The following is a 19,955-nucleotide window of genomic DNA, read 5'->3' as shown; positions in this document are numbered from 1 at the left end:
AATGCAAATAACCTTACTTTCCGACTCTTAAAATGACGAAGACGTTACAAAACAGAAATAAGCTTTTTCCCCTGAGATGCATGCCTCCACATACAATGATTCCTGTTTTATCGCAACATCGAAAATTAACGTGATGGGATTTGTGAAGCACAAAAATGCCATAAGGAGGAGGTCTGGGTGGATGGGCTAAAAACAAAAGCGACTTAAAAGCAGGAGACCTCCCAGTTTCAGTCTATCAGTGTTTTTTTTTTTTTTTTTTCTTATCATGACCATCATGATCATTTGTTCATCAGTTTTGTGTGCGGCCGTTTGCAAATGCTCATTAAACTGCAAGGGCAAAACTTCAGCAGTGAATACACACTGATGACATATCAGTGTGTATATATGTCACACCAGAGCACTGCGTTTGCCGTGAGCAGTGATGGCAGCTGGAGGACGCACGGGACTCCTCCCCTCTCCTCTCATCTCATACCTGCCCGCTCAGTGTGCGCCGACTTCGGGCAGCAGAACCTCAGGGGTCAATTATGGACGGCCGGTATCGGTATTTTTAGCGACTTTTTCACGGGTCAGAGCGTTTGGAAATATTTCCGTGGATTAAAAGAAGAAAGAAAGAAGTTATCTTTCTGTGTGGGAAGATGGGATTATATCGGAGGAATCGTATGAGAATTGCTGCCTCGCACAAATCTGCGTGAAAAGGCGTCAGACAGGTGACTTTTTCCTTCTTCCATCTCCAATAATTTGACCTTTAGATCCAGTTTATATATTTAAAAAAATGCATTCAATATTTCAATTGTACATAGCATTTCAGGGCGTTATAATAGATATAGTGAATTCAAACGTTAAATCTTGTCTTGTGTGTAACTTGTAACCCTCAAATAATCAACTTCAAAGGTTTATGTTTGGTTCTAATAAAGGTTTTGGTAAAAGATAAAGACATGTGCATCTTAAGGAATGGGATATTTTAATGAAAACAAACACGTGAGATTGTTTTGACCCTTGCAGAGCAATCCATTTTGCAGGGATAGAAAAAACAACCCATCAGTATGCGGCTTTAGTTTTGATTTAAATGAGTTCCTTCACCTCAGTCAGACTGTGTACATTTATGAGGGTACAGGCAGGTTAGTGTGGAAGTTTCAAGCTATAAGTGATGTTTATATCCTTTATAGCCTTCCAGAACTTTGCAAGCATTTGTATTTTTGTGTATTTTTTTATTTTCTATTTTTGTTTAGTTTATTTGCATTTGGTGTATTTTTATTAGTTAATTTATATTTAATTTCCTAATATATAACACTTTTCTGTGTGGTGGCTCCCAGTAGAAACCAAGGAAGCAAGACAATGCAGATTAGAACTCATCCCCTAAGACACATTATGTGATTTCTGACCCTCAGTGTCCACCACAGTGTCAGAATATGATGTAACTCACACTCACAGACGGCCTGCTGCTTTTACCTTTCGTCACCCTTGGAGCTCTCGGATTCTTGGCGAATGTCAGTGTCAGTTAATTTAAGTGGGGACTGCTTAACCCCCTGGTATTAGCACTAATCTACATGAGTGCACGTGTTACAAACATTGCTGTTCCCCAGAGATCAGTGAGTCAGTATTGACCATCATCACCACTAAAAAATAAAAATAAACACAGAGAAACATACATAACAACAAAATAATTTGAAGCAAAAAAGGATTTAATCTCACACCTGTTACCCTCTTTTTTTTTTTGGTTATAACTTTTTAAAGAGGTCATAAAAACATAAAAATAAGATTTTTTTCCTCTAATTCATTCCAAAACATCCTGGAGAGGTTCTACACACTCCTGCAGTTGTAGTCTACTTCTTGTTCAAATCTTTAACGTGCTGCACACCAAAGAACATTTGCAGCGCCCCTGTAAGCCATAGCTTAGTTATTTTAAAAGCAAGCTGATGGTTCACAGAGAGAGCGCACTGATCCTGTTTAGTGTTTAAGGTCATTATCGGGATGTATTTTTAGGTGCCACTCTCAGACAGACAGTGAAGAGTGGCGTTCGGTAAACACATTAACACACGAGTCTCTGTTTTGCTGATCTTTGATTTCAGGCCCGTATGACCCCATCACATTTCACTGATTTTTCTGTGTCCCAGTGTCCAGGCCCGCAGAGCCAGGCAGGAGAAGATGGCGAAAGTCTGCAGTGAAAACTCCTTTTCAGCCAGAAGGCGGCTGTCCGCCAATGACGATGAGCTTGGTGTTATTGAAAATGGGGAGAGCAGGTCTGATGTTAGCATTGCTGGTGATTTTTGGGAGACTTTTGGATCCTTAACTGACTGAAATGAGACATCTTGACTTGTTTTATGAGGTCTTGTCAATATAATCATTCCCCTCCTGCTGTCTTCCAGAGTTCACTCTCTTTGTGGGGACAACTGTGACAGAGCACTGCACTCAGAGTCCCACAGAGACTCATTTACAGGTGCCGGGGCAATGGCCAGGTAAATGCCAGCTGCAGTGCTTAAATTAGCCGGTATTTACCAAAGGTGGAAAGAAACGATTCTGAAGTTTCTCCTAAGCTATTCTGAAATGCAACATGAGATGAGCAAACCAATGGTTATCAGGTGGTTAGAAGTTAGAAGTACTGCCTCAAACATACACATGCACCAGCCAGTCTGTCTTTTCGTTTATAGGCACATCTGCCCACACAAATGCACAACTTCATGTTTGGGCACCAATTATTGCCGTCTCCAATTCAGTATCTGACCAAATGTCAACATTTTCTCTTCTGTTCCCGAGTTATGACTTTGAAATTAGCCAGAAATTAAAAAACATAAATAACTAAAAAAATAAATAAAAATTTAATGTTAATGCAAAGTTGATATATTTTGGATATAATGACTTCACCAAGTTAAAGACACTAGTGTAATGGGTTATTCCAAGAAAGACTTCTCAAATGACGCTCCTCAGAAGCAGCTGATTTTGGTTTGTACAATAACTTATATTTACTAACGAGACTATATTAGAATAATTAAAAACAAAACTGGCACTGAAACATATGAAAACTAAACATTTTCATCCAAAAGAAATATGACAAGACCAAACTTCATTCATCGTCTGACACTGAAAGAGCATGAACCACAGTTTGAAAAGTCTGAAGTGCTTGAGGTGAAGGAAACTGAGTTCTTTCTAATTCACCTCTCAGTCTGAGGGGCTTCCTCAGACGTTGCTCCACTCTACCATCATGTGAGTTGTTAGAGTCGCACAGGTGAAGGTGTGAATGGTGGTTTGATCACCTGGAAGGGGACCTCAGGACTAAGTTTGAAGTAGCTGATAGTTGGTGTTATAGACCACCACCTCTGGCCAGCTATGGCAGCTGGATGTAGGTGGCCTCCTTTACTCCTCTCTCAAGCCAGCTGTCTTCTCTGTGACATGTCTGATGTGTTGGCTTCCCCTCTAAGGTGAAGTACCCAGGACTCCCAGTCAGTTTTGAGTACTGGAGAGTATGAAAGATCTTCAGGAACTAAAAAGAACTCTGGCTGCCTTTTACTCAAGCACTCTAGACAACCATGACCTGGATGAGTGAGAACCACTGACAGACAAACCAAGTGTCTAATGGTAGATGCTTTATTTTACGGATAGCCTCCAAGTAAAGGATTTGAATGTTTCTTCCACTGTGGGTATTTACCTTTGACATGACTGTTGATGGTTTCTAGCCTAGACTGGTGTTACTTTGTGCTGTTTTTACCTCCCGCTGACTCTCTAGACTGTCTTACTTCTTCTTCATGCTACGGAATTGGGCGTCTCACAGAGTGAAGCCTGAACAAGAGAGACACGACTCGTTCCTCGACCGCTTCAGAGGCCCAGAGCTCAAAGACACGTCCAGTCTACACAGCAGTGCTCAGTCTGCGGGGCATCATGACGCAGTCCGTAAGAGAAAGTAAGCGTGGTGTGGTGAGAGCTGCTGTGGTCAGTTTAAGAATTTTCTTGAGCCACAGCAGTTATGGTTTCTAATGTTTGAATGATTTAACACAAAACTGGACAAACAGGACACTTTACTCAGGGCCCTGGTTCCAAAAAAGTGAAAGTGTGAGGAATATAGAAATGATGATGCAGTGAATTTGAAACAAATTAAGACACCATGGTGTTTACCACTGTGAGATGTCTGCCCAGTCTTAATTAATAGGATTTTTTGTTTCATATTGTGGCTAATGCTTAGTCGTTTAGCACACAGACTCTTTGCTTGGAGAGCCATGTTGCTGTAATAACGTCCACATTGTGGTTCAGGATTCCTGTAGAAATGTGCACAACTTTACCTGAAAACTGAAAGCATGTTGCTCGACCCGATACCTATCAAGGTTGAGCCCGTGGTCTTGGAACGTCCAAAAAAGAATTTAAAATTTGTATTGATTAGATCGCTGAACAGTTTTATAGGCCCAAAGAAGGCCAGAGTTTCTAAATGGATGTTCTTTTTTCTTTATAGAAAAAAAACAAACATTTTTTGTACTTTGCACGAAAACAGCAATTTATTTAAAAGATGTGCTTTCAGATGTGTTCCTGAGCCCAAGCACGCATCTCATTTCAAACTATTTACAGTATAATTTAGCTTTTATTATTTTATGAACGGATAAAACAGCGCTTTAATATCTTAAACAAGAAAGTTAATGTCAGAGCCAACAGTGGGGGAGCTAATAGCCAAAAGCTATTCCCTTTTACCCCATTCAAATATCAGGGTGAATATAGATCATAAACAAAACCCTCCCAACCAATAGGAATGTGTGTAACGTAAAAGAAAAGAGGGGTTTTGCCATAAAAATATCACATTTATATGATGAATGAGAAGCTTTGTGCAAAAAGAAAGTAAAAAGAAAAAAAATTGTCTTTCTTTCCAAAAGCCTTGCCAGTAAGTGGCCGCTGGCTACTTACAACATGAATAACTGCAACAACACAGACGAGTAAGTGTGTGTCAGAAAATAGAAAAGAGTTTCCTTTAGAAGTGGACATTATCGATATTTGTTGTAGCTACAACGCCACGTAGCATAGCTATGTTAGCACCAAACTCCTTGAACCATGTCTTCACATCCTCCGCTTCTCTATGCTGTGCCTCCCACCCCTTTACCCACCTCAGGGGTTTTGTTGGAAGTCATGATGTGGATTATTCTGATCCAACTTTGGGGAAGTTCAGATAAGGAACTGTAAGGTCATAAAGTGTGCTTAAAATAACAGGGACTACCTGTAGTATGATGCCATCTGCTGGACAAACGTATGACCTGCACCATGAATCCAAATGAATTGTCTCTGTAGACTCCTTTCAAGGTAGCTTTCTAGTCTTCTAGCAGTCCTTCATAGACCATCTCCGTCCTTTTTCACCACTGTAAAAACACTAAACTTGTAATCCGTAGCAAAAAAGAGGACAAAAAAGAGGAGATTAAAAAAGATGAGAAAAAGGAGGAGAAAAAAGATGAAGAGAAGAAGGATGGGGACAAGAAGGAAGAGGAAAAGAAAGATGAGAAAAAAGATGAGAAGAAGGATGAGAAAAAAGACGAGAAGAAGGATGAGAAAAAAGACGAGAAGAAAGATGATAAGAAAGATGATAAAAAGAAAGAAGTGCCACCGTGAGTACCCGTTAAATTCAGAGTCTGCGGCAGCTGGTAAATTTAACTACAGAAACCACATCTGTCACTTTCATCTCTGTGCAACATTAAACACATTTTGATGTTTTGCTGGTTTCAGGAAAGAAATCTGGATTATGGATCCCGCTGCAGATCAGTACTACAGGTGGCTCTCCATCATTGCAGGCCCCGTGTTTTATAACCTAATGATGATCATAACGAGGTAGGCATCCTTCACATATTAATAATTATTCACTTAAAGGAGCACTGACTTATTTGTTCTCCTTGTATTTTAGGGCCTGCTTTAATGACCTCCAGGAGTCGTATATACATTTATGGCTAGTCCTGGACTACACCACAGACCTCATCTACTACGCAGACACATTTGTCAGATCAAGAACAGGTCAGAATCCTGACGGCATTTACAGAAATTATGTTTTTGTACACCAATTAGGCTGTACTGTAGCACAAGATCTGGGTTCTAATTTGGTGTTTGTCCCTCAGGTTACCTGGAACAAGGCCTGCTGGTAAAAGATTCCAAAAAACTGAGAGATAAATACAGAACAACTTCTCAATTCAAATACGACATGATTGCAATGATACCCACTGATCTGCTGTTTCTGAAATATGGAATCAACAACCCGGAATTCAGATTAAACCGCCTTTGCAAACTGCCAAGGCTTTTTGAGTTTTTCGAGAGGACTGAAACCAGAACCAGCTTTCCAAACATGTTCCGTATCAGCAATCTTGTGCTTTACATTCTTACTATCATCCATTGGAACGCTTGTTTATTCTTTGCCATTTCAAAAACCATCGGATTTGGGTCGGACACTTGGGTTTACCCCAATATCAGCCACCCAGAGCATGGCCGCTTGGCAAGAAAGTACATCTACTCCCTATACTGGTCCACGCTGACCCTCACCACTATTGGAGAGACCCCTGCACCTGTCAAGGATGTTGAATACCTCTTTGTTATTGCCGACTTCCTCACTGGTGTGCTGATTTTTGCTAGTATTGTCGGTAACGTTGGCGCTATGATCTCCAACATGAACGCCTCTCGTGCCGAGTTCCAGGCGAAGATTGACTCCATAAAGCAGTACATGCAGTTTCGAAAGGTCACCAAAGACCTGGAGGCCAGGGTCATCAAGTGGTTCGACTATCTGTGGACTGAGAAGAAAACCTGCGATGAAAAGGAAGTTTTAAAATCTCTCCCGGACAAGCTAAAGGCTGAGATTGCCATCAATGTCCATTTGGATACGCTGAAGAAAGTGCGGATTTTTCAGGACTGCGAAGCCGGTTTGTTGATTGAACTGGTGCTCAAGCTGCAGCCACAAGTGTTTAGCCCTGGAGATTACATCTGTAAGAAAGGGGATATTGGTAGGGAGATGTACATCATCAAGGAAGGGAAGCTAGCGGTGGTGGCTGACGATGGAGTGACTCAGTTTGTAGTGCTGAGCGATGGCGCGTACTTTGGTGAAATCAGCATCTTGGGTATCAAGGGCAGTAAAGCGGGCAACAGAAGAACGGCCAACATCAGAAGCGTGGGTTACTCTGACCTCTTTGCCCTTTCCAAGGACGACTTGGTGGAAGCCCTCACCGAGTATCCAGATGCCAAGAAGGCTCTAGAAGAGAAGGGGAAAGCCATCCTGATGAAGGACAACCTGATCGACGAGGCGGTCGCCAATGCCGGCGCCGACCCCAAGGACATAGAGGAGAAGATCGTTAAACTGCAGAGCAATCTGGACACCATGCAGACCAAGTTCGCCCAGCTGATGGCGGAGTTCACGTCCAACTCGACAAGAATGAAGCAAAGAGTGTCAGCGATGGAGGACAAAGTGAAATCCATAAAACCAGAGGATCTGTCTGAGGTGGTGGCCGACAAAGACAAAAAGGTCCAGTAACGCAAGAGACACTCGAGAACTTTACAGCACACGAGGGAGTGTCACTTTTTAAAGGCCCACATTCATATCCATTTATACAGCATGTTTATTATCAGTATAATGTGTCAAACTGTGTACAGCAAATGTATATTTCTGTGTGTATGCTACGACTGACAGCCAATTTCATATTTTTCATATATAAAACTACTAAGCGTGTTGGAAAAAAAAAAGATTTTCATAATAGTAGAACAATTTTTGTCCCAGAAAATCTTTTTCTTCCATATTGATCTATTTGTGAAGTAAAAATGCAGCTGACACATCCATTTTACACTGCTTAAAAATGTACAAAGTGAAATGTCAGTGCTGTTGATAAGTTACTGTCGGCTATCGGCTGTAAATCTAATATGTGAATAAACATTAAAGTGTTCATATAACATTCACTTTATACTGGTACATTGTCATGTTGTGGGTGAATGAACATGGGGAACTCACAGTTTTTTAAATCTGTTGTAACTGAGGATCATTAAAGTGTTGCTGCTGACTTTAAAACCCCTGAAAACCCTTTGAAAACTTCCTGGTCCACAAAAAACTGTGAAATACCTCTTCTTCTTTTTTTTTCAGCCAAGCTATGTGATTAAAGGCACATAAATGTCATGCTTTTCCTGTTCTAAAGTTTTGTCAGTAGCACAAATTTTGTGTTTTGGAAATTTTTATTTATTTATTTTTACCATGTTTCTGTGACATAATGAAGAAACACAAGCATTTCACAAGTTTCAAGTTTAAGTTGGAAATAAATCAGCCTTGATCTCCGTATTTTCCTCAGTTCTATAAGACATCCTGAATATCTGCTTCCAAATCCTGGCTGATGATGATCCTTTCCTGGATGGACCACACTAAAAACATTCTCAAAGATCAGCTTCATCGCTGATCAACGCTTAAAAAGTGGGTGGCTGATGGATGCAGAAGCTGATAACCAGCATGTCACAGAGAACTGCATGAGTTATGAGTCTTTGCATAAACGTGGTTGCTAATAAAATCTCTGAAATTTTGATCACTCTTTACAGAAACATGAAAAAAAGAGAAGTTTGACAAAAAATATTTGTTTAACGTTTCCCCTCAGAGCTGAATTGCCCTTTAAAAGTCTAACATCTACTTTGACCACTCAAGTGCAACAGAAAACCAACTCAAAGGTCAAGTGATGACACTTTATTATTTAACTGCTCAGTTCTTCTATTTCTCACAGATACACATAAATGTGACCTTGCACCACTCTCTTGACTGAACCCTTATCACCATGTTTTGTGAAAAGTCTGATTTTAGCTTCATCAGCAATGAAGGAAAACCAGCTCCTCTTTAAGCGAGTACCTGAGTACCCCGCTGTGTTCATCAGCTACGTGTTAACTTATTCTGCTGCGTGTTGTCGAGCTGCTAAAATCTGATGGCAGTTATTGAAAGGAGAGGTGATACGCTGTGGCGACCTCTAGAGAGGTTTGAAACCAAATTTTCCAAAAGTAAGAACAAAGAAATGAATCTGTGACTGTGAGACGAGCCGCAGTCATGATCAGGTATTTATTTGAAAAACAGAGTTTCAGCTTAAAGTCTTCCAGTGAGTGTTAATGTTGTTGTTTTTTTAATTCACCTTTATTTAATTTGCATAACAGAAGCTTTACAAAAGAGTTTCACGTTATCTGCACGTTCTGTGTTTGTACCTGAGACATTTGGCAAAATAAAACATGGTGTGATTCTTTTTCTTGTGTAGGCCTTGCACATTTGGCACCTCATGACTGTGCAATCAGTAAGATTAGCAAACAAACCAAAAGAAAGAGGAAGTGAAAGTCTGAACCGACCAGTCAGGAAGCATACTCTGAAACCAAACTGTCAGGTCACAACACAAAACTGTTAGATCGTAACCAGATATAATCACATCTGGATATAACATTTATTATTTTTATTTCTGGGTAAAGAAAATGTTTAAATATAAGCTTCTCTATGAGGTTGTTTTGACTTCAATAGCAGGAATTAAAAAAGGCTTCAGTTCAGCATATAGTAAATGACAATCATAACCAAAGAGCACCGTTATGCCCAGAGTGTGTGCACCGAATGCTGCTACATTACGACAACTGCAGAAAACACACAAAACAAGTCAAACTAAATGCAAAATATCCTGAATGTGCTCTGTGTAAGTGCACTTTCACAATACAGTTTGATGTTGGCTCAGAAACGAAACACGCGTGAAAAAATTTAAATATTTAAGCGCCTTTCAACTCTAATCTACAGACTGTAAGTAAAAGATGGACACAACCGCAGCTAAACTAAAGTAAAAGTAGGTGTGACAAAAACATTTCAGTTACTGTGGTAAACATTGAAACTAGAATAAAAAAAATTACAATATTTTGTTCTTAAAAAAACAAAAATAAAATAAAACCTTGTTTAGTTTTAGTCTTGAGGAGCGTGAGGAGATACTGCTGCATGTGCTTGGTGCGGCTGGGACGTCCATGTGTTTTAATGCCTAATGTGAACTTCATAAATCTGCACCTGAAAAACAGTCCTACAGACTAAAACTGATAAACGGATAAAAAATGAAACTAAAAACATGCAATAAAAACTAAACTGAGACGAGCAAACCCAGTCTGGAAACCACACTGATTAAAAAACAAAACATCAAAGTGAAATATAAATAAAAATCCATTAAAAATGCAAAACGGTAGTAATGCTGAACCACGCTAACGACATCGACTGGTTCATGAGCTCCCGCTGTGAAGCCTCAAACTGAGTGTCACACCATAACTGTTATACCTCCTGACATTTAGGTTTCAAAATCCAGTTTCTTTCTTTAGTTAGCTAGCTAGTTTTATGTCTAAAGATGATCTAGTACTGATTTGTACAGATTTATATTTTTTAGGTTTTAAGGAGCACTGATTTAAACTCTTAAACTGGTGAGGGAGCCCTGTTTTCTTTGGAGTAAAAAAAGCTCAAGCAACAATGACAGATGAGCACAGCTGTGCACGCACCACGTTACTCTGGCTGATGTGTTGAAATGATGTGTACCGAATTTATAATTATCCATAGTAAAGGTTGTGCAAAGGACGGGAAACAGGAAACTGGGAGGCCTCGGAGGCCAATATCTCGTCAGTCACAGTAAAGCACAGCCTCCTTCTTAGCTTTAACAGGGGTCATGGCTAACTTGAAAATACTGACTCAGACCGTTAACTCATCGCGTGCACAGGCGTCACCGATGACGGGAGGTTTACAGATGTTTCCTGTGGACGTTCAGCCACCCTATTCCTTGTTCACTACACTCTGACGACCTCTGACAGCTGTTGTGCTTGTTCTTTTCACCACACTTGATAAAAAAAAGTTTACATTGTATTTCATTTAGTCTTATTAAATTATATTTAGCTCTTAATTACGACAATTGACTTTTTACTTATTTCATATTCGCTGCGTTTCGGTTATATTTTATTTCTCTGCACTGATCTGTGAACTTTTTACATATATATTTTTCCATTGTTCCATCTTTTGGGATAATGACATCTCATTCCACCAGTGAAGTCTCCCCCTGCTGGTCATCAGAAAGAATGCAGGTTTAAGGCACTTGAGCTTCACTTTTCAAACCAGGAAATGGCGTCCATCTTTTAAATACAGTCTGTTGGGAAATCTAATGCATATGAAGTGTGAAAGGCCAGCAGTGGACTGCAGTAGTTTGGTTAGGCACAGGGTTATTACAGTATTTTTCTCCACTGCATTTCCCTATCCACTTTCTTAATACTCCCTTTTTTGGCTCTGATAACTTTGCGGCTTCGTCACAGCATCCCAAACCCTTTGGCATAAGTGATGGCCTTGAGAAGTCTCTCTCTCAGCTTTTCCTTGGAGGAGTACTCAGGGAGCAGCAGTGCATTAAAGCAGGTGTGGGAGGTTGGTAGCCTACAAGAAAAACGGCAGAAGTGGGGAAATCTGAAATCAGCATCCACAGAGAGCTTTGAGTTACGGATCGTTTTTTTAAGATATGCTGAGTGTTTCTTAAATCTGGCCAGGGCAGCACCTGTCTGTGTCAGAGCCGTTCTTCGCAATGATCATTTTTAATTTGCCGAGCCCGCCAACAGGCGCCCTGTCTGAGCCCGTCGTGAACTGAAGAAACAATTTCTTTTGGTCTTCCCCGAATGAATGCACGACTTCCCAGAAATCTCTGCGGGTGGATAATTGAATAAAAACATTAAACTGATGAGAAAATGTGCATAAAGTTTAAGTACTTCCAAACATGTTTAGACTTTATCAGACTCACTTGATAACCTGACTGTCTTTGCTGTAGCCGCCGTCATATTCCGTCGTCTTTTCGAGCGCTTCAAAGTCCAGTTTCTGTGTAATGATCGGAGACTGTCATCAATGCAGCACCGAACACAATTAAGATATAAAAATATAAATGGGGATGCGCTCTCTCACCCTGCTTCCACAGATAAGCAGCTCTACTTCTTCTGGTCTAAACAAATATTTCAGCGGGGACTCATTTGTGACCATTAGGAAGCCTTTTTTGAAGGCTTTGAATTGTCTCTCCACACTCTTGTTCAGGATGTAATCAGCATACACATCCACAAACTCCTAAAAAAGGAAGGAAGTTAAATATATCTGAAGCAGTTTTTCATCATTAACTTTTTATAATCTGTATTTTTAGAGAGCCGACTCTACAGATTTCTCTGTTGAAGAATGCCGGCTGTATTGCATAACATACTAGTTCGTCTTCATCGTGTGTTCCTGTTTCCGTACTTGAGGAACAGCAGAAGTGTCAGTTAGGGCTCCCTTATTTATGTAGCGACACATTTGGTCAAAACTGCGTTGAGTCTAGAATCAGACTTCCATCTTAACATATTATATAGCCACAGAAATGTCTAATTTTTAGGTAAGCTCAAATAAAAATGATGCATGGTTTTAAAGGAACCGGAGATAAATTAAAAGAAGAGACCAAAAATCAGAACAAGATAATAAACCAGTGCCTCCCCTCTGACTGCCTCAGAATCAGCTGATTTTCTTCTATAATAACTTTACTTATTACATAAATGTTAATAGAATATCTAATGAAGCATGCACAATGGCTGTGAGGCTGGTCACGATCCAGAGTTTCTCATCTTAGGCCATATATTTTGACTATCGTATATTATGATGTCATCATATTGCCTAGCAATTACCTACCAATGGACCAAATGACTCATCTGTGGCCAATAACACGCCAATGAAATCAAAATTATATACACAAAACTCTATCATTATTCATGATAGAGGACATCCCCACCACGTTGACTAGCAACCCCCTAACAACAGACTAAAATCACAGACCAAACACAGTAGCATGGGGATTTATTAGTAAACCAAAAAAGGACATATAAGGTGAATTAAGGAGCTGTAGCTGTAACACGGTCCAGCTCACACCTCACCTGTCGGTTCTCCTTAGTAACGGGAATCTGGTCTCCTTGCTCCCTTAAGTCGTGTATTACTGGGTTTCCAAAGAGGTCAGTGTGCGATATCTGGAAGGTCATCATCATGTCTTCTTCCACATTTCCCATATATTCAAGTACTCCCTTCAGACTTTGATAGAGGACCTGGAGCACAAAAAAAAAGATAAGACTTTCTTTGCACGGGTGCCTCTGATTTGATTATGTATAACATTTTAAAACTACTGTGAACTGTAGAGATTCACTGTGAATGAGCTTTGGAGGAAGTTACTATACTGGATGTGAGTCTGATAGGTCCAAGTAGGTCCCTTTCTTTCCCATGAGCTTCCTGTAGACAACCATTGGAAAGTGGACGTCCAGGATGCAGTTGTTGTAAATCGCGAGACCGAGGACGATTCCAATAAGAGTGTACTGCGCTTCAGTCTCCAGAGAAGATGAATTAAACCAGAAAAGTTTGGTGTCGTTCTCGTAGGTGAACATTCCTGTTCGGAACATCAGGCACACAGGAAAATGGACATGGAAAAATTAAATGCATGAAGCAGCTCTGCGTAAATGACAGTTCAGAGTAATCCTTATTAAACTTAAATACTTAAATGTTTTATAGGTCAGTTTTCTTTTGATTGGCTTCCCCTTTTAAACTGAAGGTCTGAACAGCAGGTGGGTGGGGTTACTGTGCCTGGGCTTGAAGAAAAATCCTCTGAAAGTTGTACAGGGATTAGACTGGAGATGTCCAAAGAAACCTTTGAAATATCTTTAGAAAGCCAGGAGAAGTGTTACTCTTTAACCCTTTAAAGCCGGTGGGAGCGGGCATGCTCTGTTTTGCGTAACTATTTTTAAATCCCGGTAGCTCTGCAACCACGTAAGCTAGCGCAATAATTTTTTTTGCATATGAAACCAGAGGAGTTGTACTTACAGCTTATGCCATCAGCTTGTCCTTGGTCACAGTTTCCTTCCACATATAACTTTGCAAAAACTGCATAAAAAGTGCTTGCAGCAACAAAAACATATTCCAGAAACACGCTTTGCCGATCCGATCAGCTGTTCATAACGCTTCCTACGTTGGAATAGACGTCAGCGCGAACTTTTGCATGTCCGCCATTACCTGCCCGAAACCGGAAGTGATGTCATTTTTGCGGAAATGTAGTTTTTTTTACCATCAGGGTCTCATGAGCCTATACTGGTGTTTTTAAAACTTATCTTTGACTTTATGACTTTCTGTGTCGTTTCTGGGATGCTTAGGACTCATATTGAACTGCTGGAAATAGTTTATTTTGATGCATATGCTGCTTTTTTGCAAATTTGCAGTATAATATTTATTTTGGTTTTTCCTGCAGTATATAAAAATTGGTGTATTTCAAAAATAAAACTATGAAGACACTCAAAATAAATTTCCTGTGGTAGGAAACTATTTTGTGCAACTTTTTTGTATTTACAGTTTTGAGGGATAAGCCTCTTAAATTTCTCTAACTAGAAATATATGTTAAAAAAGCAAAAATGATTTTCAATTTTTTTGTAGTTTATTGCACTTTTTTGCAATTTATGTAATTACTATGCACTTAATGCATACATATTATTAAAATCTGGGCTATAATGGTTGTATTGATGTATAGCAACTTGAAATGCTCCCAAAAATGGTACTACAGCATGTAAAAATATAATATAAGCTCTGGCGGACTTGGTTCTATGGTAGGTCTTAAAGGGTTAAAGACCACTTTAAACGATCTAGCTCCTTGGATTCAAGACTTTTGAACTGTACGGCATTATTTTATTAATTTTCTAGTTCTCATGCTAAGATGATCGTATCCTGACTTCAGCTTGCTGCATAAATAATAAAACATGGCACTCATCTCAATCCCCGTGTTCGCCTGTCAAATAAATGTGTTCTTTTGTTCGGATACACAACAACATTTACAAAATGTCCACAATCCACTTAGGCTTAAAATTCTCACCTATGTCAGGATTGAAGATTTCTTCAAGAACCAACTGAAAGAACTCCTTTGAAACGCCTCCCTCATCTACACCTTGCTCACCCTCAAACTCAACATAGAGCTGTTTCTTCAAGTCGGACGGGTTCTCCATGGAGATCATCTCCAGCTGCAACACAGAGGAGGTTTCACTTTTCAAACTGAACAACACTGATTTCGACATCCTCCAATTACCCTAAGGCAGCGCAACTCACTCTGACGAGAGCGTCGTCGATGACGTGGTCTCTGCGCACTTTGAGCTTGAGGTAGGGGTTGGGCTGCTGCCCCTGGACCATGCTGAAAAGAGCCGTGAGGCGTCGCTCGCTGTACATTCGGATCCTGTTGTCGTAGTACAGCCCTTGGTTCTTGGTGATGACACTGAGGATGAAAGGGCAGGTCTGGAAAGAAAACTTTGTTTCTGCATTGACCTTGAAGAAAGTGAAATCCTTGTCCATCTCGATGACATCGTTAAGCGATTCGTTAATAAAATCCTCGAAGGGGATGAGAGGCTTTATGCTGTCCATCGGTCGAACGCCCAGTTCTTTCTCCAGGGGATTTATGCGGGGGCCTTTCTTATAGAGCCTTTCCTCGCCAAGCAGCTCGTGCAGCGTCAGCTCGTCTGAGTCAGAGTCTTCCTCGTCCTCCTCGTTGTGCTCTACGTCCACGTCACCTCCCAGAATGCTTGCAAAGAAGACGACCTGTAAACACTGCGTCGCAGCCACCACAGTCTCGTCGTCGTTTACCAGATTTTCGCCGTCGTACTCGTTGCTAACAACTGTAAACGTAATGAGCTGCTGGAAGGTCTCCATCATACGGCGGATGTGCGGGAGATCGTACTTTGACCAGAGCTTCGTCAGCCTGGCAAGCGCGATCACTGGAAGTTTGCTCATTGCTTTGCAGAACTGTGGTAATGCCACTTCGAGGTACTCTGGGCTGTGAAGGTTAGTATTCTCCATGACGATAATGAAGATGTTCAGGTAATCTGGGTTTGTTTCGTACACGTCAAGATATTCTAGGTCAAGTTCAACATTTGGAGTGAGGTAAATGAGAGCATTCACCAGGGCCACCTGCAGCTGGTCGATAGACAGAAGTCTGTCGTAGACTCTCCTCACAGCGCCAATGTCCACTGTAACCTCACAGGCATCAAACACATCATTCAAAGCCTCACCTGGCAAAGAGGCTGCAGAAGAAGCACCTGTCTTCTCTGAGCTTCTCTCACTCAGTTTCTCATCTTTCTTCATATCTGCCGGTTTACAAGACTCAAGGTTGTCGGTAGAATTGGATTCATCTTTTCTGAAACTCTTCATCAGGGCTTCCGCATTGGAGAAGACCCTGCCGATGACTCGGACGAGAGCAGAATAATCCCCTTCTTCTTCACAGAAACTCAAGATCGTACAGACTGTGTTCTCTGTGAGGTGATGAACCTCTGCAACAGAACAAACAAATTTAGGGACTGGTTCAAAGTTAGCATCTGCAAGAGTCCAGAGCTAGCCATACCGTACCTGAGAAGTCCTCCTTGGTGAAACCGGGGTCTTTATCGCTCATCTCACTGCCCTCCTGAGTTCTTCCGTCAGCACTGGCCGTGATGGAGGGGTGATAATCACAGAGTTTGGCATTAATCTTAAACAGCTCGAGCGCTTTGGCGGCTGCTGAATTGTTATCCAAAGGTTGAAAATCACAACATGATGCGCAAAACTCATTCGTGCAGTTGCCATTTCCACAGCCTTCAGTTAACTGCCGAAAGTAGCGCTCAATTAGAAGCTTTGCAGTCGCTCTGTTCCTGCGTAGGACATTCAGACAGAAGTCAGACTGATGGTAACAAAACCTTCTAGGGTTAAAAACAAACAAACAACTAAAAACACAAACAATGAACTTTGGTTCTGTATAAACTGAGTTACAGGCCCTTCAAGTAAATAGTGGGTGAAACTTTGGCAGTACTAATGATTTTTTTCCAACACTTTTAAGAGTTCATAAAGTACAGGAGATAACCACGTCAAGTATTCAGTGCAGAAAACTGTTTTTTATTGTTTATACTGATTGCTCTGAAGCATCAGTATGATTTGCTCTTTCATAGTCTGAATAACTGCAGCACTTTTATGTCTGTGATGTTGAGGAACAGAAATAAGAACAGATTCGTTTTCTGATCAATTCCTATCTCATTTACTGGAGAAAACTTTGAAAAGTAATTGATATTATCATCACTTTCTAGGGTTAGAAAAATACAAATTTACTTTTTTTCCTGTACAAACTATATTAACCATAAGCTGTATATAAAAGATGGACACAGACAACATGGGGTCACACATCTTGTTGCGAAGCCATAGGCTGAGTGCTGTTCACATGATGGATCTAAAAACGAGGGACACTGGTGGCTCACAGGCAAATGACTTATCCATGGCATAGTAAATCATACCCTGCTTTGCTCTGCTTTTCAATCTAATGGGACAATAATTTAGAAAAAGAGCATCATGTTTTATTCAAGATGACTTAAACTAGTGACTGAACCCAAAAACCCTTCGGGAAAGTGTTTACTGAGCTCGGTTCAGTGAGCAGTGAGCTCATTTTCTCATCGAAGTCACTGCCTCCTACTAGACATTAGAAAGATGTCAGGTTTAAGGCACTAAGTGTTGTTTATACTTTTCAGATCTGCAAGCCATGTTCATCTTTTAGTTCCAGTTTATGTATTTAACAGGCAATTTATACATGTTCTTGTTGTGAGAGGCTAAAATATTATCATGTATGAACAGTAAAGAGGGAGTGCAACTGTGACCAAAAACATCAGTCTAATGAATCACATTAGCTTAGTGTATTAGCTTAGCTTGTGCCAGCTGAGGTCCAGATTGTTGTCGTTCTTACATTCGGCTGGATTCAGATTCCCCTCTGCAGGCCCGGTGAACAATGCTCTGAAAGTAGAGTTTAAAAGCACTGTGAGATCTTATTTGCAGGTAAAAGCCTTTAAATAAAAGCTTAAAGTCTTAACAACTTAAAGCAACAACAAAAAAATAAATAAATTAAATATATAATTTAATATATAAATTAACCTCCCCCACCCTCATTCAGATGTGGCGTTTGGAACTATTTTGGTCTTCATGTGACGTATGACCCTGATGGTAAGCGCGTCATGGGACAAAAGTAAAACAGTATGTCGGATGTGCCACGCAATGCTCAAATACATTGGTGGGAACTAGTGCGTTAGCGCAGTTAGCTCTTAACGTGTTGACGCAGTCCAGCCCCACGCATGGGGCGATCCGCGGTAGCTCGTTAACGGAGATTTGCCGTGTTGTGGCGTTAACGTCAGATTAACGCGGACAGCACTAGTGGGAACACAATGAATATCACCTGCACATTTACTCCGACATCATCCTAGTGCAAAGACAAGTGAAAGCAGACAAAAAACAACAAGCACGCATGCTACAAACTTTACCCGAGTCATTTAGACAGCGTTAGCACATGATTCTCCTTATGGGGACCTTATATGTTTAATATGCTGCTGAGAATATAGCCCAGAAGAAGAGTATAGTATAGCTTTTATTTTGGAAAGAGCCATTTCTCGGTAATAAACTCTCTTTTCCAAGATGAGTGATTTCTCGATCAGATAGATTTATTTTTATTACTTTGTTGTTTCAGCAACATAAATATTATAATTTCAAAGGCATGAACATTTTTTTTGTATCGAAAAAATATCGAACCGTGACACCAAAGTATCGAACCGAACCGTGAATTTTGTGTATCGTTGCACCCCTAATATATATGTGTATATATATATATATGTGTGTGTGTGTATATATTTGTGTATATACATATATGTGTGTATAAACATATACATACACATATATATACACAAATACACATACACATATATATACACACACATATACATACACACATATATATCTATATCTCTCTCTCTCTCTCTCTCTCTCTCTCTCTCTCTCTCTATATATATATATATATATATATATATATATATATATATTACATATATATATATATACATACATACATACATACACTATTGATCTACTTATAAACTTGTCTATTTTCTTCAATTAATTTAATATATTTAAGCTCTGTAATGTCTAATGTTTTGGCTGCTGTATGACAGGAAGTATACAACTTATAAATATATAAATAACATTGCACAACATAAAAAATTAAATAATATTTTCTAAATTATCAGCGTTACTGGTAATTAGTCTGTGACTCTGCTTTCAAACAGCTGTCAGCGTTTCAGTTTAACGGACTCTAAATCGCTTCGTTCAGAGTAAAAAACGTGCAGTGAGCGGTGAATCGAGTGTCGTGTCCTGTCTCAGCACCGACCTGTGATTTGAAGTCCTGTCTGTCAGTGACAGTGCAAAAAAAAAAATCTCTTCAGTCACTCGGACCGCGGTCACACTAACGTCACAAAAGAATACACTTTACAGGGATATTAATGCTTGTTAATAAGGCCGATGGAAGCTGACAACACGCAGAGCTCCAAATGATTTAGTTTGTTGAGTCACAGCGAATTTATTTCCTCTAACAGCCTGTAAACAACGGCGCCATATACGCTCTTCTTCTCCTCCTGGTTTCCTCCAGACAGCGCAGGCGCAATGCTGCCCCCTACTGTTCACCGTGCAGCTAAACTCTTTAATTCAACTGGCTGCAGCTACAGCCACATCATCCAGGATCAGCAAGCAGAGTGAAAACAGCAGAAACAAGTTTCCTGTGGGCAAAAGATTCACTAATTCAATAATTTAATATGTAAAGAATATTACTCAGTCATTAAGGATAACCATAAAAACACAATAATAATAATAATGATGATAATAATAATAATAGTGATAATACTACTACTACTTTTAATAATAATGATGATACTACCACTACTACTACTACTAATAATAATAATACAATGTTCTCTCCCCTTCTCTTTCTTCTTTCTTAACATTCACGTATCTGATATCAGTGTCTGTTTGATGAAGAACATTCAAAGAAGATCACTGTATATATGAAAAGATGTCAAGATTTAAAATTTGCTGGAAAAAAAAAAGAATTAGGTGTGGATTGGTCCTCCACAATGGGTCACTTAGTCAGAAGATTCTGGTAAATAATCAGAAG

The 19,955-nt window shown here is 40.0% G+C and overlaps 2 protein-coding genes across 3 annotated transcripts; one reads left to right on the top strand and one right to left on the bottom strand.

Moving 5' to 3' along the window:
• The first annotated feature begins 412 nt into the window (after window positions 1-412).
• cnga3a (cyclic nucleotide gated channel subunit alpha 3a) lies at window positions 413-7,881 on the top strand. Of its 2 annotated transcripts, none has more exons than XM_085150787.1 (9): window positions 413-707; window positions 2,115-2,240; window positions 2,367-2,456; window positions 3,722-3,895; window positions 4,851-4,910; window positions 5,358-5,570; window positions 5,689-5,790; window positions 5,864-5,970; window positions 6,072-7,881. In XM_085150787.1, exons 2-9 carry the CDS (start codon window positions 2,146-2,148, stop codon window positions 7,466-7,468), a joined length of 2,238 nt encoding a protein of 745 aa, XP_085006913.1. In that variant the 5' UTR covers window positions 413-707; window positions 2,115-2,145; the 3' UTR covers window positions 7,469-7,881. The 2 variants fall into 2 exon arrangements, with proteins under 2 accessions (XP_085006913.1, XP_085006914.1); XM_085150788.1 differs by having other exon boundaries at window positions 414-707; window positions 3,767-3,895.
• A 1,116-nt stretch (window positions 7,882-8,997) lies between these two features.
• On the bottom strand, window positions 8,998-19,457 carry ube3a (ubiquitin protein ligase E3A). The gene is made up of 11 exons (XM_085150786.1): window positions 19,176-19,457; window positions 17,712-17,758; window positions 16,358-16,635; window positions 15,071-16,281; window positions 14,841-14,985; window positions 13,168-13,373; window positions 12,874-13,038; window positions 11,888-12,043; window positions 11,730-11,803; window positions 11,490-11,633; window positions 8,998-11,371 (listed from the first exon to the last, which is right to left on the bottom strand). Coding segments are annotated over exons 2-11 (2,502 nt in total). The 5' UTR covers window positions 17,714-17,758; window positions 19,176-19,457; the 3' UTR covers window positions 8,998-11,250.
• Between the last annotated feature and the right edge of the window lie 498 nt (window positions 19,458-19,955).

The sequence above is a fragment of the Neolamprologus multifasciatus genome, chromosome 23, assembly GCF_963576455.1.
Source record: "Neolamprologus multifasciatus chromosome 23, fNeoMul1.2, whole genome shotgun sequence".
Classification (NCBI taxonomy): domain Eukaryota; kingdom Metazoa; phylum Chordata; class Actinopteri; order Cichliformes; family Cichlidae; genus Neolamprologus; species Neolamprologus multifasciatus.
The sequence above is the reverse complement of the archived record's forward strand: the minus strand, read 5'-3'. Positions and strand labels throughout refer to the sequence as shown.

Bases quoted from the DNA above. Each gene is read 5' to 3' on its own strand.
- cnga3a (XM_085150787.1), top strand. From the start codon at position 2,146: ATGGCGAAAGTCTGCAGTGAAAACTCCTTTTCAGCCAGAAGGCGGCTG. The intron at 2,241-2,366 runs GTCTGATGTTAG...GCTGTCTTCCAG, and splicing joins ATTGAAAATGGGGAGAGCAG to AGTTCACTCTCTTTGTGGGG. The intron at 5,971-6,071 runs GTCAGAATCCTG...TTTGTCCCTCAG, and splicing joins ATTTGTCAGATCAAGAACAG to GTTACCTGGAACAAGGCCTG.
- ube3a (XM_085150786.1), bottom strand. The intron at 13,374-14,840 runs GTGAGAATTTTA...TGTTCCGAACAG, and splicing joins AATCTTCAATCCTGACATAG to GAATGTTCACCTACGAGAAC. The intron at 12,044-12,873 runs GTGAGGTGTGAG...TTCCTTTTTTAG, and splicing joins TTACTAAGGAGAACCGACAG to GAGTTTGTGGATGTGTATGC.